Below are 19,253 nucleotides of genomic sequence, written 5' to 3' on the forward strand. Positions count from 1 at the left end.
ACACCCCATTTTCATAATTACTGGAATTAATAATGGAAGAAATGCACAAGTCTAGTGTCAACCTGCCCAGTTGTTTGGGATACTTTTTAGTTTATTCAGTCTGAGGATATGAGCAGGATCGTTGGAAGTTTCAAGTCTATTACCTGCTTGTATCTTATTCATTCAATTAGCTGTTGAATTCACAGAGCATTTTAACACAGGAAAAGCAGAATTTATGTAATTTTCTCCTATATGGTTTTCAATTGACCTTCATCTGTATTTATATACTTAGATTTAGGCTCAGGGCATTCAGAGTGTGAACAATCAGTGAGCTAATTATATGTTTATAGCTTACAGAAAGATGACAGCTAATGATGAATTAATAAAAACATATGTGTTGCTTATTGATATGTTAGGCCATTCTTTTTTGTAAACATTAGCTCATATCTAACAATACAATAAACAGTCCTCAGAAGACTATTTTTCAACCTCTGCAGCTTGCACTGGAAAACAGCATGTGTTTTATGATCTACACCAGCCCCCTAGTGATGTACCACAGAACTGATTTATATAATATTTTGCAGTGTATTTATCAAAAGGTGTCACTCTACACATAGTCCTTTATTTCCCCTTTGATCACTACTTTTTATATAATCTAATTTGATTTATTTGCCAAACAGACTTTTTAGTTAAAATGATTAGCTGGCCTCCCAAAGTTTATATAGTCCCTGGAGAAATACTATTGTTCTTTCACAGTGGTTAGTTTTTTAGACTGCCAGGCACTGGAAAAGAATTTTTTAAAAGATAAACCTGAGGTTCATAAGTCACATTTCAGGAAGATTCTAAAAGCAATGGGAATTAACATTGCTCTCTTTAGAATTTATGAAAAGCATATCTATTGTTATGGAAGTATTTTCTCTCATTTATTAAAATACAAAATTATCAGTGCTTATACATTCATAAATATATGCTGGATCATTATATTGAAAAGAAAACAAATATATTTAAAAGTTATAAAAGTAGTACTATAAATAGCTAGGAGCAATTGCTTTAAAATTCCTTCATATTTCAACAAACATCTTTATACTACATATGAGGAAACAAATTTTATTTTGCAATAAAAATTAATAAATTTTATAATAAATAAATAAGTATTCTGTAAGCCCTAGAAAAGATTCTTAAATGTAAGGAAGTATCACTGGAGATCAAAATAATCCATGCTATGATATTCCCCATTACTATGTATAGATGGGAAATGAAGAAAGCTGACAGGAAGAAAATTGATTCATTTGAAATATAGTGTTGGAGGAGAATGTTACGGATTCCATGGACCACTTTCCCTAATTCCATAGTCCTTTATTTTTTTAAAAAAAGTCATGATTCTTACAGGCTTTCTTTGTGATCCCTGCCCTGCTTTGTTTTAATACTTTTAATTCACTTCCCTCTTTTATATTTTGCTGTCTATTTTTAATTAATTTAGCTTGAAGCTGTTGAATACAACCAATAATCTCTGACTGTTCTAAAGTGAGCAGATCTTGAAATGGTTTTAAGAAATGATCATCAACTGCATTAAGTGGTGTCCAAATTTAAACTACAACTATCCAAAGAAGGTGGCCGACTAAGACAGAAAGCGGTGTTTGAACAACTAATCAGTGAAGATTCAAACCATTTGTTAGGGAAAGTACATAAAATCCTATTGTAACACGCCACAGAATCAGATCAAAAACTGTATAATAAAATGGATGCAAAACTTTGAAGAAAGTATTTTTATGAGTCAATGGAAAAACTTATGAACTAAAATTAAATTTACAGACTGTTAAATGTTAAGAGAGAACTAGTACAAAATATTTTTAGATGGTATATTACTCCGTTGCAAAAACTAACAAGGACAATAGTGGAAGGTGCTGGAAATGTCAATGTATGGACAGCATTTTATCATATGTGGTGGATACAAATACATGATAAGATGCAAAAGATATTAAAGTTGCATTTTGCGCTGAATCCAAAAATACGTTATTAAATATTCTTCCAAGTAATATAACAAAAGAGCACAGCAAACTTTTTAAATATATGGTGAGGGCAGCAAGAGTAGTATATACAACAAAGTGGAAGGCAAAATTTTGTCCAGATGGAATGGAATGGATGAACAAATTGTATGAATAGGAGTCAATGGCTAAATTAAATTTTTATATGCAGAACAGACCAATCCAAGAATTTCAGAAAAAAATTGTAAGCTTTTTTTGATTACATGGCTGGAATTTAAGAAAAACTAAGAGTAATGATCATATAATGTTGATTATAAAATGCTCAATACAAGAAGTTTGAGGTAAAGTAATGAGGGAGAAGTACTGTATAGCTTAAGAACTTTGTTATATAGTCTGTCTAATTACTTTATGTATTGTTTACTGTTTATTGCTATTATTCTCCTTTATTCCTATTTCTAAAACCCAGAAGATAACTGGACATTGGGAGAACATTTAGAGTGAAAGAAGTTACTAAGGCTGTGAGAGCCTTAGCCAAATGGAGAAGCATGCCTCACTGAACCTGCTACATTCATCCACGCTCACAGATGCACATTAATAAAACTTCCATGATGTCCATCCCCTGGAGTTTGGGAAGTGTGGTATACTCATGAATATCAGACCATCTCTGAGCCTCTGGCTGATTCCTGCCAGAAAGTCCTAACAAAATAGTAGGGCTTTTCACATTAGTGCTAAGACATAAAGCTGAAATATATTAACATTTATTTCAGAGAGCTGGCCAGAATTTAAAAGAATGAAAAAGAACCTCTTTTTACTTCTTCATAATCCTTTTGTGACCAGATGTAAACTAGCAAGTTGACTTACTTGAAGGCAGGTACAAGTACCTCTAGCAGAAGAAAACATGGAGCACTGCCCTTCTGGAGGATGCTACTGCTCTGGCTCTCACATCGAAGGCATAGTGCTTCATGCTAGAAGGCTGGGCCTTGGTGACTGCTCTGTTGAACTCAAGAAAAGGGATCCTTGCGCTGAAGGCTGTTGAGGTGGCAACAGTTGAGGAAGAATGAATACTATAATATTCCAGAAAGATGACTGATGATTTTGAAACTCAGTAAATTTCTCATTTTGTGTTGAGTACTGAAAGCACTGTATGAGCAAAATGCCTCACTGATGCTGACACAGCTTATGCTGGTACAGCACTTTGGAGTTAAGATAAGAACATTAGAAGAGCCATGTTTAATCAGACCAAAGGCCCACCCAGTCCAGCATTCTGTTCACAGACCACCTGCCTCTACGAAGCCCACAAAGAAGATGACTGCAACAGCATCCTCAAGCCCATGTTGACAGCAATTGAAATAAAGAGGCATATTGCCTCTTGTTACCAGAACTGCTCTTTATTATAATGGGGAATTAGCTGTAGCAGTCTGTAACTATTAATATTAAGCGAGGATCATAACCTATGTATACGGAGGTCCCGATCCCAGACACTCTAGTGAAAAAGAGGCAGACAAGGAGTAAGGTCCAAACACGTGTATTGAGTGTAGCGTAAGCCTAGCTTGCACAATCATACAAGGAACACACAAGGTCTAAGAAATACAGAGTAGGAAATACAGAGACGTTCGCATTAGCGGGTTCCCAACGATGGTAAGGGAAATACTCACAATCCTGGAGCGAAGCAGAGACACGGCAGCGAGGGTGGCCCAATGCCAGCACTGGGACCACAGACGGACAGCAAGGAGGTCTGGATAGGGAATGGCCGAGGCCACGGACAGCAAAGGGGGGGGTCTGGATAGGAATGGCCTAAGCACCGAGTGGTCTGGGAGACCAGCTTAAATACCCCAAAACGTACCCTGGGGCTGGTGCTGTACTTGGTGGTTCTCACAGATTAAAACAAAGGGTCTAATGGGCTACTGAATGGCTTGGATGGGCCACTTTGGTAATCAGATTGTGATAAGTGACACCTCAGGAAGAGGGGACAAAAGAGGGAGGGGGAAATCCAAGTGGGCTGAAAGGATGTTCCAGCGGACAGGGCTTGTCCTGATGTCATCAGCTCTGGAATGCGGAGGTTTCTTTGAGATGCATTCTCTAAGTGCTTGGGATGGTCAGCACTTAGTTCTTCTCCGGGGCGGCTCCTAAGATATGCAGAGCGGGGCGAGGGGCTCTCGCTGCGGACGTGGTGTGCCCGCTTCGCCGAAATGGCTTCCCAAAGCAGTCCTCTTCCCAGGGTCTTCTGGCTGCCTAGGAACATGGATGCCGGCGGGGCATAGCTGGGGCTGGATAGCAGGCTGCCCGGTAGCGAGGGCAAGCTCGGCGGCCGGCCCGCGGGAGGCTCCAGGCGGGAACTGACCAGGGAGCGCCTAGCCAGGCTCGCTGGAGGTTTCCCCGGCAGGCGCCCGGCTGCTAGCAGCGGCTTGGGCCCATATGAGGCAGGCTTCCATGGAGGCAGGGGGAACAACACTTTAAAACACAGTCCAAGGCAGGGAACAGGCACGGTCCGTGGCAGATGGCAATGCAGGCATGGGGAACACAGTCCAAACGCACACTGGGAAGTCCAGATACAGGTCAGGGCAGGGCTGCCCAGGAAAAGAGTCTTTTGTGCAGTTAACCAAACATGGAGTCAGCAAACTACACAGTCTATTGCAGCCGCAAGGTAATTGACACGCAGGCAGGAAACTGACACGTGTATCAGAGCACACACGTGCAAAGCAGTCTTTGGTGCAGCAGTGAAACAGTAATGCAGGAAACTTTAACACAGTTCATAGCAGGCTTCAAAGCAGGGGAGGGGGCCTACTTGGCAACACTCTGGTATTGGAGATAGTAGATATTCATCATGAATTGTAGCTATCATGACTAGTAGCCACTGATAGCTCCATCCTCCATGAATTTGTCTACTGTCCTTTTAAAACCTTCCAAGTTGGCAGGCACATCCTGTGGCAGCAAGTTCCACAATTTAACGATGTGCTGTGTGAAGACTTCCTTTTATCTGTCCCAAATCTCCCACCCATTAGCTTCAGTGAATGATCTTGGGTTCTAGTATTATGAGAGAGAGAGAAAAGCTTTTCCTTGATGCTAGTTTGTGTAATAAAAAATACTTCAAGGAACAAAAATATTCTAATGTTCCTACTTTATAAAATAAGAAACGTATAACTCAAAATTGAAGCACTTTGGAAAACCAGACACAATATATGCATCAGGATGTAGAAACAAAGATAGTGTTCCTCAATGTGTAGAATGAAAATTCAGCTTAGAAACTGTGCTTCTTCTTTTCAAAAATTAGGCATATTCAAATGCACTCAGAGTTTTTGTTTTCTTTTTCATGCACAGCAAGACCAGTGACTATTAATATTTTAACAGTACATTTTGGACATTTTCAAACTGCATATGAAAAGAAAGTATTTTATGTTTGTTTTGCCACTGTTACTCTGAACAGCTCTATTATTTTGCCTGGCTGTCAAGTGAGTGTAATAGATTACATACTAAAACAACCACCTTTCTGTTCTAGCTGCAAGTGTGACTGTTCAGCATCCTATGTAAACAAGGGTGATATTTTTACTGCATTTAATGACTTAAACCTACAGAAATAAAGCTATGATTGGAAAATTTTATATAAAAGTGCACTCTCTAAGAATCGGTTTAATTATTGTGTGTTATCTAACAGAAAAATGTGTTTTTGACAAAAGCAAATCATTGCTGTTGGGAGCAATGGGAATTCACTGTTGGACATACGTCACCATGGAATTTTGTAAATTCACCATTCAAAATTCTGGCTATGATGTTTAAAGTGTGTATATTGTCCATGTATACAGGAGAGTGGGATTGCTCTGATGACCCACCCTGACATTCACATGTTCAACTGAATGTCTGCTGAGAGCCCTGTGTATAAACAAGTATATGAAATATTCACGCATTTAGCTGAACATCAGTAGTGAGCATCTTCGCAGTCTTTCAGATCTTGTAGAAGAACCTGCATACAGAGACATGCACATAAGTAAGGCTCACTGTGGACTTCAGCTGAATGTGCAGACATTGGGAACAGAGCCAGAATGAATGATCCCTCATGCATACAACGCTTATTCTCTTTAACATCTACACAACTATTGTGAACGTGGTCAACCTTGTTTACTGTAATTTGCGTACTAGGTGATTAAGGAGGAAGCAGTGGCAAGGAGAAAGAGGCAGTAGGGGAGGAAAAGGCTTTCTCTCATGATCATTGTTCACTTCTTTTCCTACCTCCTCAGTCTTGCTGCCACCATACAGCTGAGGAGCATTTTTCAGAGGTGCTGTCCCCACCAATCCCCTGGGCAGCTGGCGAGAAGCAACACTTTTGGACATTTGCCCTACTTCATCCCACTGTCAGACAAGAACAGGAAGCTACTTTACTCACTCCCATCTGGTCTTTCCATCCACATATATTTCTTTAAATATCCCTCAACTTGCCTTGGATGCATTTGAAGAACCAAGGTTGAAGAATATCTTTGAGACTGGACATGCAAAGGTTATTTGAAAAGGCTGCCTCACTTGCTGAACAGGATTGTCCTGAACACTGAAAATGAAAAGCTAGCTGCCAGCTTCCTGCACATGCTGATCGCTCAGGAAGGCAAGAGTGCGCTCCTGCCTAATGATGGTGACAAGAAGCAGCAGCAAGGAAGAGGACAGGAAGGAAGGGAAGAAGTGTTAGGTGGGTAGCTAGAAGAAGTTGCACCTTTCTATAAGAGGCTTCTAACCTGGCTTTCCAAGATTAACCCATTATTATTAGCCAGCCTATCAGTACCTGGCTTACTGTCTGTTCCATTTACTTACAACCAACCACCAACAAAGGGGGTTCCCTGGACTAGCAAGATACTATATATACACAACCAGGGAAAGTAACAGTTACAGAGTATTTAACTTTTTTGTAAATTTTATAAACACGCAAGGTTTATAAAATTAATATAAATAATATAATGTATAAATAAATAAATAATATAAATATAAATTAATATAAATATAAACACAGTGTAGTCAATCCATAAATAGTAATGTCATATCCAAGTAAAGTCAAAAGTCCATCTGATGAAAATCTAACTGGTGGAGAATCATACAAAAGTCAATATTCCATTATTCTTTCTTTCATATGCAAATTATTCTATCATTAACAGATTATTGGACAAGGACCATCACATAATCTAGAAGGATTAGAGCCGGACATTCCTTCAAACATGCAGCCTGGCATAGCATCGAAGAAGCAACAGTGGTGATATAATGACATCTCACCCCAGGTATTGGTCTAAAAATTTACCACTCTGAAAATGAATGTTCAGATTTGCTGTCAAAGTGGATACCTCAAAGGATGGACTGATTCCCCCATTTGAGAAACAAAGACCCCATTATCAGGTGCAAGTGCTGGTGGGACAAGTCTGGCCAAGTACAATCCAGCTAAGCAGAGATTGGCTGGAGCTATGGAGGGTGATGGTATTCAGCTCAGGTTGTGGAGAGGCCCAGTGAGGGGAGGGCAGTGCCAAGAGGTGGGTCCAGCTCTTAGAGTGGGCAGTAAAATAGGTGGCCAGGAGGAGCCTCGGAATGGAGTAGAGCCCAGCAGGAACACAGGAGGTGGGAGTGACATAACTTGTAAATTCCTGAAAGCAATTGTGTAATGGGAGAAAGTATAGAGGAAAACACAGTTACACTTACATGTAACTACTGTTCATTGAGGTCGTCTGTGCATGCAGAGGCCTGCTGATCAGTAGGTTCTGTAGTTTTACATCTGTAGAGGGGATGTCTTCTACAGCACAGCTATTTCCTGCCTAAACAGCCTACGCTCTGAGAAAGGCAGCTCCCCAACCCTCAGAGTCTCCTGAGTTGCCAGACTTTCTAGGTAAATTGTGGAAAACACACAACAGGGCAGGAAGGAGGGTATGTGTGCCTGCACAGAAAACCGCAATGAACAACAGTTACAGGTAAGTGCGACCTTGTTTTCATTGTCACTCTTCTGTATAGTCCCACATGGGAGTTTAGCAAGCCACTTACCCAGGAGGCAGGGTGAGGGTCTTCACTGAAACAGAGACTGAAGAACGATTTGACCCTCCGCTGCCTATCCTGTTCTAGACATCCAAAGCATAATGCCTTATGAAGATGTCAGCAGATGTCCACATTGCACCTTTGCAGGTGTTTTCTATGAGAAGACTCTTGATGAAGGCCACAGAAGACTCTTTGAGACCTAGTGGAATGAGTGCGAACCTCTTTTTTAATTTTTTTTTTTTAATATCTAACATACAAAACTACTACATACATACATAACCTACAAGACAGTAACTACAAAAGACTACAATAGCACAAGGGATGGGAAAGCAGGGAGAAAAAAGAGAAAGGGAAGGAGGGGTGGAAAAAAGGGGAAGGTGACCTACAAACACTAAACACTACATTTCAATGCTTTCCCTTCATACTGCCATAGTAAAAAATAGCTTAATAAAATATTGACGGAGTGGTTGATCATACAAATTACAAATTACAGTTCAAATTAACTTTTTCCCTTCCCTGGGCCTCGGGCGCAATTCCCTCTGCGCAGCTACCGCCGGAGCGCTCATTGCCTCCCCCCTCCCTTCAGGCTTCGAATCCTCTTCTCTTTGCTTGGTGCCTGGTCCAAATTCTGAATTTTTATCCACAAAATCCCTTAGCTGATCTTCCGAATTAATCTTGTAAGCTTTATCTTTATAACTAAACCCGATTCCTTCCGGGAGTAGCCATTTGTACTTTATATCCCGTTCCCTCAAAAGAGCTGCCAACATCTTGTACTTAAATCTTTTCTTCCGCACTAAAAATGGAACGTCCTTCAATATCTTGACTTTATTTCCCAGAAAGTCCAATTCCGCATTGTATGAATTATATAGGATACTGTCCCGGACCCTCCTAGATGAAAACTCGATAACAATCTCGCGAGGCAGCTGCCGCTTCGTTGCATATTTTGAAGATGCCCGACGGACTCCCAAAATGGCGCTTTTCACTTCTTCTTTAGTTGCCCTCGCGGGTGTCGCTAAAAGTTCCAAGGCAAGATCCCATAAATCCTCTTTTTCCTCCTCTTTAACATTCTGGAGACGCAAAATGGTTTGTGTTCGCTCCACTTGCAATCCGATCAGCTGATTTTCCACCAACTTTAATTCCCTGTTCGCTGCTCTCGTAAGTGACGCACTTTCCCAGGCAGACTTCTCTGCCCCCCCCTGCTGCTTCTTTAATGGCTTTCACATCGCTTTCAATTAAGCCCACCCTTTGATCTGTTTCATTCAGCTTGTCAACAAAGGGTTTTATGGCTTCCATAACTGCTCTTTTAACCAGTTGCTCAAGCGTCTCGCCCCTCCGCAAGGCCGCCGTAACTGACTTGCCAAGAGAAGGACTCTGCTTTTTCGCTGCCATTTTAGGGGGGGGGGAACTGCCAATCTTCCGAGACTCTATGAGGGGGGAAAAATCCGAGTCTTCTAACCTTCAGACCCCACCACTCCTCACATGCGCTTGTAGTAACAGAAGGGATTCGCTTACTTGCAGGCTTTCGCCTAATCCTGCTCCTTGCCGTTTTCCATAGCCCGGCAGCACACTGGGTGCCGCGCTCGTCTGCCGGCCTCCATAGGGACAAACGGGCGATTTACCCCCTGCCTCGATCTGTCAGAGGGCTCTTCCCGCTGCGTCCCGGACTCAGACTCCCTGCCTGAGAGTCTGGGGGCTAACCTTTGCAGATCAGCCGCCCGGCCAGGCGGCTCGGCCGCTTCCTCTCGGACCTGCCGAGAGGAGCGTCCGACATGGCTGCGAAAACGAAAACGAATCATGAGTGCGAACCTCTAATGGACAAGGTCAGTTGGCCTGCTCAAAACATAACTTAATGGTCTGAACAACCCACCTAGCAATAGTCTGTGAGAAGGCCCCTTTCCCTTTCTTAGGTCCTGTGTAGAAAATAAATAACTGTATGCCCCAACTGAAGGGCGCAGTATGATCCATACAGAAGAGTGTTGCCCTATGTACGACTAGTGTGCAGAGGGCCCTCTCTACCTCAGAAGTGGGTAATGCAAATAACAGTGGGAGTACTAACTTCTGGGATGTATGAAACTTAGACACTAACTTGGGAAGGAATTGAAACTTGGTCTAAGTACCACCTTTTCCAGGTGAATCTTAATAAAAGGTGGGTCTGTTCACAATATGCCCAACTTACTTACTCTCCCAGCCAATGTAATAGCCACTAAAAATTCTACCTTACAGGACAGCAATTTTAAAGGGCAGGTAGCTAAGGGCTCAAAAGGTCTAGTCATCAATTTTGACAATATCAGAGACAGTGATCATTGTGGCACAATTTGTTTTACTGGCAAGAACATGTTATAAAGGTCTTTGAGGAATAATTTAAAATTATTTTTAAAGTTTTTTTTCTCATCTACTAGGGCATGGAACACAGATATGGCTGTGTTCCATATCTGGACCCCCATAGGATACAACCTCAAAGGCCTTGCCTGGTGCCAACTCCTGCTAGCCCCCAACCAGGCATTCAGTCTCATCCACCTCCTGCCAGCACTGCATGGTGGGGCACTGCGAAACCACCAGAGGAGCCACCGTGCTCGGCAGTACTGTGAGTGAATCAGCTCCCACCTATTCTTGGATGGCATCTGCCTAGACAGGGCAGCCATTCAGGTCTTGTGCAAGGAGCTCGTCCCGGTGCTATCTGTAGAAGGTGCTGCTCTCAGTTGGCTTCCTGATGACTGGGTCCTTCCAGAGCATCATGGCAGAGGTCCCAGAAGTCTCTCAGTCCTCTGTGAGCTGATGCCTCCATGGCTTCCTGGAGGAAATGATGGGGCAGCTATGGGATCACATGTGCTTCCCCACTAAGAAGGCCAAGCTGGCCCCCATCTGGGCTGGCTTTGTGTCCATGGCAGGGTTCCTGAATATGCTGGGAGTGGAGGACTGCACCTATGTTGTGCTCTGTGCCCCAGTTCTTCCAGATTCACCATCACTTCTACAGCATCAATTGTCCAGGTGGCTTGCGTTGTGACTACCAGGACATCTTCACTAGTAACCAAGTTCCTAGAGAGTGTCCACAATGCCCAGATCTTTGCAGCATCCAACCTGAACTGTCTCTTTTCCACATGGCCAGAGGGCAAGGGGTGGCTTCTGGGTAGGTAGCTCAGGGTGGGGCAGCCCTGGCAGCAGCTAATGTCTTATTCCCGTGCAGGTGACCAAGGCTACCCCCTCCTTCTATACCCTTTGACCTAGTGGACGAGAGAGCAGACAGATCAACATACAACCGAGCCCATCATTGCACTCAGATGGTCATCGAACAGACCTTTGGACAGCTCAAGATGCAGTTCCCACTGCCTGCACCATATGGGGAATTGCCAGACTGTGCAGCTGCTCGCAGTCACAAAGCTTATGGTGGCCTATGTGATGTTCCACAACATGGCTACTCACCAGCAGCTCCCCATGCCTCCAACAGAGGGCCCAGCCATGGACCACTTGGAGGAGGCAGCTGGCCTCAACTCCCCTGAGCCAGCAGAGGCACAGTAGGACAGGGCTGTGGAGGCGTGAAAGTGGGTACATAAGTTCCTATGCTGTGATAGCCACTGAACAGGGAATGCATCCCAGGCAATGCCAGAAGCCTGGACCCCAGCCCGGACATCACCCTGCATGCTTGGAGGCCAGCATGGCCATTGTTCCCCACCAGATTGGGATGCCATGTTGACATGCCTCTGGACCCTGTGGTCCTGCCACTGGGCCTTGCCCAGGACCCATCTCCTCCAGGGTTGGATACCTCTGACAGGGCATGCCCTCTGCCAGGTGTGAGGCAGCTGGCTGTGCAAGCGTGGCTGCACAAGCAGGGACACACCCTGGGGCACAGGCCATGGAGGCAGCCCCAGGACACCCCGACTGTGCGCGACCCACTTGGTTCACCTCTTGTACATGGGAGTTCCTGCCCCACCTCCAGGAACAGCAGGAGACACTCAGAGAAGATTGAAGCAGTTTTGTATAGGGTGGGGAAAGGCCATAGGGTGGAGTCCTCAGCCGCAGCTCCCCAAGGGATATCCTCCACCAACTGGGCCTTGGATATCAGCAGTGCTTCCTTGCCTTTCAGGGGTGTGCTGGGAGATGGAGTGGAGCTGCCATCCCCAACCATGAGGTCCCAGAAGCTTGACCACATCAGCAGCATCAGTTGATTTCCCACCCCCAAAGCGCCCGGAGGGGAGCTGGACACAAAAGGAGTGGCTTGCCGCCCCCCACTGCACAGACTGGCCTGCGTCAGCCATCCAGGAGCGGGATTCACCCCACTGGACCACCCACACCAGCGTCACCCTGTCATGGACCCTCTCCAGTGTGGGGCTCCAGTGTTCTGACAGCCCTCCTGGTGGAGAGAAGAGACACCCCTGACATGCTGACCAAGGCAGCATGGTGCTGTGAGGTGGCCAAAGGCAGGGTGGGGGTTGTGGCCCTGCCTGCCCTGATGGGCCGGGGGGACCCAGGGGCCTCCAGACACAGATTGGAGGCCACCTTCATGGACCTGCTCCCCCTTGTTTTGTTTTGTTTTTGTATGTATTTTATTAGTTTTCCATATAGATAGTGTTAGAAAATAGGAAAAAAGTAAGAAGAAGAGAAAGAAAAAAGGATACAAAAATTCATTAAGCTTGCTTACATTAACATTCTAATTCTCCATATCCCATACTTTATCCTACCAGATATTTGACTGTGGTTCCTGATATTTCATTACAATATTGCCTTACTACATTTTAGTCTCTATATTTATCTTTAATCCAGTTGCAGAAGGGAGTCCATAAAGCAAAACAGTCTTCTTCTATTTGTCCTTTCATTAATGTGGTTAATTTGTCCATTTCTGCAGTATCCATTATCTTTGCTATTAATTCTTCTTGCGGAGGTATTATTTGACGTTTCCAGTAAGATGCTAATAAAATTCTGGCCGCTTTTACAACATGAATTGTGAAGTACTTCTGCTCTTTGTTCATATCTGGCATACAGTTTTAAAAAATGTCTCTGGTTTGAAGGGAATTGAAATCTGTATAATAGTTTGCAACAATGTGTGTACCATTATCCAAAATCTATGCACCTCTTTACAGGACCACCACATATGAAAAAATGTCCCTGTATGTTTCCCACATTTCCAACACTTATTTGACATGTTTTTATACATTTTAGCCAGTCTGTCTGGTGTTAGATACCATCTGTAAAACACCATATATAAATTCTCTTTAAATGCAACAGACTTAGTTATTTTAACATTCACTTTCCATATTCCATTGTACCAAATCAATATTATATCCTAAATTCTGTGCCCATAAAATTTTACATTTTTCCACTCCCTCATTCACCTTCATTTGCATTAAGTGTAAGTACATTTTCTTAATCAATTTCTCATCTGAGTCACATAACAGTTTTTCAAATTTCTTTTGTTCTAAGTAAAAACCTCCCATGTTTTAATCTTTATTGTATCTAGATTCAATCTGTACCCTTGACCACCAGTCTAAGTTAATACCTTGCGCCTGTAATTCCTCTTTTGTTTTTAACACTCCTTTATCATCCAAGAGTTCTTTATATCTAATAATCTTCTCTGGGGAAAATACACTTGGCTGTGTAAATGCTTTTAATGGGGAAACCCATTGTGGGATTTTAGAATATATTTGCGGTACAGTTCCTTTCCATGTTGTTATAAGAGATTTTCTTATCAAGCGATTTTTAAAGTATTTATGTCCAGTTGTTTTTCCATACCATATAAACGCATGTCATCCTAACTGTAGGTCATGACCTTCAAGAGCTAAAAAGTCTTACATTTTCCAGTAGGATCCACTCCCTCATCCAAACTAGGCAGCATGCTTTGTAATAAATTTTCCAGTCGGGTAAGGCAAGACCCGCATTCTCTTTCAAACCTTTAAGTGTTTTCAATTTAATTCTTGGTTTCTTTCCTTGCTAGATAAATTTAGATGTAATTTAATTTAATTCCTCAAAAAATGATTTGTTAATACCAATAGGGATGGTTTGATAAAGAAATATTGTATGTGGCAATATATTCATTTTAATGGTTGCAATCCTTCCCATCAGCGAAAGTTGGTCCTTTCCATCTCTGCAAATCTCCCTTAATTTCTTGTAGGAGTTTCATATAATTGTCTTTCATTAGCGAGCTACATTTAGAAGTTAAATGTATCCCAAGATATTTTCTTTTCTTTTCTAGTTGGAAACCTGTCAATCTAATTCCATCTTTTGCTGTATAGTCATATTTTTAGTTATCACTTTTGTTTTTTGATAATTAATCTTCATTCCTGCCATTCAACCATATTCCTTTACGTGTTTCATTAATTGTTCTATTGATTCCAGTGGTTCCTCTAGTATGAATAGCAGGTCATCTGCAAATGCCTGTAGTTTGTATTTATGTCCCCTAACAGATGCTCCTTTTATTATAGGGTCTTTTTTATTATAGTTTTATTATAGTTCTTGTCAATATATCCTGCATCAAAATAAATATTAGTGGTGAGAGGGGACAGCCTTGTCTTGTCCCTTTTTCTATCGATATCGGCTCTGTCAGATCTCCATTAATAATTATTCTTGCTTTCTGTTTCTTATATATAGCTTCAATAGCTTTTATAAATTCCATTCCAAATTCCATTTCTTTCATCTGTTCAATAAAGAATTGTCAATTAACATTATCAAAGGCTTTTTCAGCATCCAGGAATACCATCGCCATCTGTTTTTCCGGATGGGCTTCGTAATACTCCAGTAAATTTAAGGCAATTCTAATATTATTTCTCAATTGTCTTTTGGGAAGGAAACCTGTCTGGTCCGGATGCATTATATCAGGTAATACTTTTTAAAATCTTGTAGCTAATATTGTAGCAAAGATTTTATAATCACAGTAAAGCAGGGGGATTGGTTTATAATTCTTGATCTGCTTCGCATCTGTTCCTTCTTTCTGCTCCTCCTTGTCATTACCCCCATCCTGTTAACATTTCACTTACTATGGGCATGGCTTTGAGGAGGTTAAACTCCATCTCCCCAGCCATGCGTTCCAGCCATGCCCAGAATAGTGAGGCCTCTTCCACCTGGGCCAGGAGCAACTTCAGCACTAGCTGTCACAATGCCTCCACCACTGCAGCAGTCTCCAGGGTGATCCATGCCACTTTCTCACACAGATCTTGGGTGGATTGTGCTGCCCAATCCTGGCACCAGCCGTCATCCTCCATGATTGCCTTCCAGGCACATGGGGGTAAGAGTGGGCCAGCAGGGGTCAACCCCTGGGAGTGATCTGAGGCCTCTATCCCATGGGGTGGGGGGATACCCCTGTGTCCTGCCCCCACCTCCCAAGCTGAGTGTCTATAGCTTGGCCCACAGGGGAAGGTAGCCCACTGGGGGGATGGGTAGCCCACAGGGAGGGCTAGCAAGCATCAGTGAGCATGGCAAGCCACCTCCCCAGGTCCTTCTTACCTGTCAGGGCACCCTCACCCCTCCTCCGAACAGAGGTGGGTGGGGGACACATGAGGTGATCATGTGGTGGTTGTTATGCAGAGACCCTGGCCATGGCTCTCTTCTCCTCAGTGAGTGCTCGGCACTCCATGAATTTAACAAGGTCCCCCTAGTGCATGCTCCTTCCCCACCTTGTGCACCCTCTCCCAACTTGTGCATAAAGTCCATACAGCCAGGTGCTCTTAGGCAGGGCCTCCAGCCATGTCCCTACTTACCTGGAGCTATGGCCCTGAGGGTGGGGTGGGAGTGCTCGATGGGACTGGCAGGGACCAGCTCTCCTCCCCTGAGTGAGTGCTCTATGCTCCCCGAATTTCACAATGTCCCCTCCCCCAGTGCTTACTCCTGCCCCACCGTGTGCATGCTCTCTTGGCTCATGCACAAAGTCCTCACAGTGGAGTGCTCTTGGGCAGGGCAGCCATGCCTCCACTTACCTGGGGCCATGGCTGCCCCAACCGAAGATGATATAGGGTGTGCAGGGGACTGATTAGGTGCCAGGGAGAGAGCTTAGCAGCTCTGGGGGTGCAAGTGGATTGATCCCCACTATGGCTGGCATCCTGTACAGGCTAAGACACTGGACGGGACTGGCCATTGGTGGATCAGAGGGTTTTCCCCTTACATGGACGCCAGTGGACTATACCACCATTTTTCTTGGTGTAATTCCCCACCACTGCAAGGGGCATTCTTGAACCCGGAGTAGCTTAGAGAGCTGACTACCTCGTGGCCCGCCTTGCAGACCACCCTCCTGGGCACCACTATGGGCACTTGCCCATGAGCAAGTGTTGTGGGTTGGCACCAGCATAAGGATGTGGTGGAGTAGCACCGCAATTGGATGCCACTGTAGGGGAGGTTACGCCGGTGTAAATCAGGAATATGCTAATGTAACCCTTAGTCTGCTCCCTGAGCACTTTCTGTCCTCACTCCCTGATTGAGCTATAACAGTACTTGGAATTGAATGGAAAGCAGATTTGTCCTGTGCCACTACCATTTAGCTAGCAACTAATGTAATGGAATATATCTTCGAGTCTTCAAATAACATAATACAAAAAATGTAAAGCCACATAATAAAAATATTTTATGCATGTGCACTCTTCTGTGATGACTTTTGTACCCATCAAAGCATGATTTCTTCCCCTTCACACCAGAAGCAGATCAGTCTTTTATTCAAAAACTGGATGTATTTTACTCTGCTAGCATACCATCATACAGCACTGCCCAAAGTACATCACTGAGAAAATATCTTACCAGAGCTGCACATTCTACGTCCAAAGTTTTTTCTGGTAGTGCTGCAATGCAATTTATCTCCAAAGCAAACCACACTTCGAAGCAGGCTGAATTATGCCCTATATCAATCAAAAATATGAGGGGGGGAATTAATCTCAAACATCAACAGGAGGTTTTGCAAAACTGCAAACATTTCCGAGGGATCTTCATTTTCAAGATGTAGGCAAAGACTGCATTCAGATGTCACAAGAAGCTCTAAGGTAAGATTTGTGCATGAATACAGCTTGTTGCCATGCTTACTTGCATGCCTCCCTCTTTCCTTCTCTGCAATACAGGCCACGGGATTAATTATGCTTACTACCCATACTGAGATTCTAAATCATGATTTAATCCAAGTATAAAGTCTTTGCTTGTGGAGAGCAAAAATCTGATTTTTATGGTCTGTCAAAGGATACCAGAGTTTGTTTCAGAATCTCACCACTGCTCTACACAGGAGTTTGGCTTGCTAATGTACATAGCCTGGGCCAATTTAGTCCTCCTTAGGTGACATAGCAGCCCCCAACTACTCAGGGATCACCATACTGATGCAGAGCTTAGCAAGGACACCTGCTCAGCATGGCCAGCAGCAGCCTAGAATTCAGGAGTTCAAGCCTCAGCCCCCCAAAATATTAAAATATCAGGCATGAGCCACTATGCCCAGCAGTTTCAAAATCAGAAATTCTTAACGATACTCTGTGCAAGAAGTGATTATGTACATGTGAGCATAAAAAGTTGTGGCATTCATGCACAAATCTCAGGTTAATTGGAGCTTATTATCACTTCTTAATGCAGCCAAGAAGTGTCTATAAGCCCAGCAGAATTTGGACCTTTCCTTTGAACAGCTGGCCTCCCTGTTGTTACATCACAAACTGCTCCTAAAGTTCTCTATATTTCAACAGTTTGCCAACGGTAGGTCCTGTAATTCAAAGGATGATCCAGCTCTGCTGGAGCAAAATATAGCACCAAGCAGTCCTGTCTGAATCCTGAATGGAACACTTAACACCTGTTCTTTAACAAATGCATTGGCTTCCTGCTTGCTTCTGGGTTTACAAGAAATCACTAATTTTGACCTTTACTTTCCAAAGCTGTTCGGGCACAAAGGAAAATTTTCTCTCATATTACCTTGTTCAAGCATAAAGATTCATGGAGGAGACTTTCCTACAGGAATCTCCCTTGTTAGAGATTAGATTAGTGGGACGACCTCTGTTGATAAGTGAGGTTGCACCATCCTTGCAGAATTTCCAGAGAAATATGAGTAATTCAGGAAGACCTCTGCTAATTATAGGGTTGTCAGGTCTTTATGTGTTCTTAATATGTTTTTTTGCCTGCCAGCATGAGGAACACTGACAATAGGAACTGGCGAGCACACCGGCATAGCACTGATATGCTAATGTCACTTCCAGTAAAAACAAGAAATGATGTAATGGAAGCTCCAGGATTTGAAGAAAAAAACCTCCGGTTTTGCCATGGAATTTTTGTAAATCCTACCATATTCCATGATGTCACTTTCAGTTTTTACCTGAAGTGATGTCAATGTGCCTGTATACCATTGGCATACCAGTCCCTGCCCCAATTGCTTCTAGAGTTTGCTGGTTGTGGCCTGGCAACCCTAGCTACTTATAGGATGTTTAACTATTTTGGATGGGGTTTTTTCATTGTTATTGTGAGTTGCCTTAGGGAACTGTTTTGTCTGAAAGGTGGTATAAAAATCCACTAAATTAAAAAAAAAACCCAGCCTGAGGCCCACTTGGGTCATAGTATTAACTTCACAGTTATTTGGATATAACCCAATATAGTCAAAATACGCTCTTTACAATCAAACTGATGAGCACCAGTTTGGATTTGTTTCTTAGAAAACTGTATGAGGGTTTTTACAAACAATAGACATCTATCTTAATTTTCATGCGTTGTTTTTTAAAGCGTTATCTTCCAGTTCCCCAATTCTGATAATTTATTTCTTATGAGATGGATTTGTACATATACAATATTGTTACTTACATTCATTTCATTTAGTTTATTTATTTCATTTATAGCCCGTCTTTCTCACTGAGGCTTAAGGTAGTTTGTAACATATAAAAACAGTTCAATTAGACAGCAAAGACCTTCAAAAATAATGCAGTAGGACTAGGATTCCAGAATTGGAAAACAATGCAGACAAAAAACTATCTCAGGTGTGCTGTACCATAATACAGAAAGTCGGGTACAAAGGTAGAAAGTAGAACAGTAAATGTATATGGGGAAATAGTTTTAGAAATCTGTATGTTTAACTAGTAATCCAGTGAATACATATTATATTGATCAAATATCAAAACCTGGAAGATACTAATCTGCAACATTCCCCAACAATTTTTGGAATGCATTTTATAATAATTTCTTTTTATAGAATTAATATATTAATCTAATTTTTGTAAAGCAGATTTATTGCAATCTTTATAGCACTGTTTTTCTTACTGAAAAAAATATTAACTAATAATTTCTAAATGCTCTCTTTTTGTTTCCAAATTTAAAACATTTGCACTTAAAATCTTCAAATTATTAATATGTTAATTAACTGGAGACACAATGCAA

The 19,253-nt window shown here is 42.6% G+C and overlaps 1 protein-coding gene across 1 annotated transcript in view; it reads right to left on the reverse strand.

The window, feature by feature from the left end:
* Positions 1 to 19,253, reverse strand: part of LOC129326556 (cilia- and flagella-associated protein 47-like) — a 286,389-nt gene that overhangs the window by 207,340 nt on the left and 59,796 nt on the right. The window contains exon 7 of the mRNA XM_054974773.1: positions 16,668 to 16,765. Coding sequence (XP_054830748.1) covers positions 16,668 to 16,765 — 98 coding nt within the window. The remainder of the gene's footprint in view (positions 1 to 16,667; positions 16,766 to 19,253) is intronic.

The sequence above is a fragment of the Eublepharis macularius genome, chromosome 3, assembly GCF_028583425.1.
Source record: "Eublepharis macularius isolate TG4126 chromosome 3, MPM_Emac_v1.0, whole genome shotgun sequence".
NCBI lineage: Eukaryota > Metazoa > Chordata > Lepidosauria > Squamata > Eublepharidae > Eublepharis > Eublepharis macularius.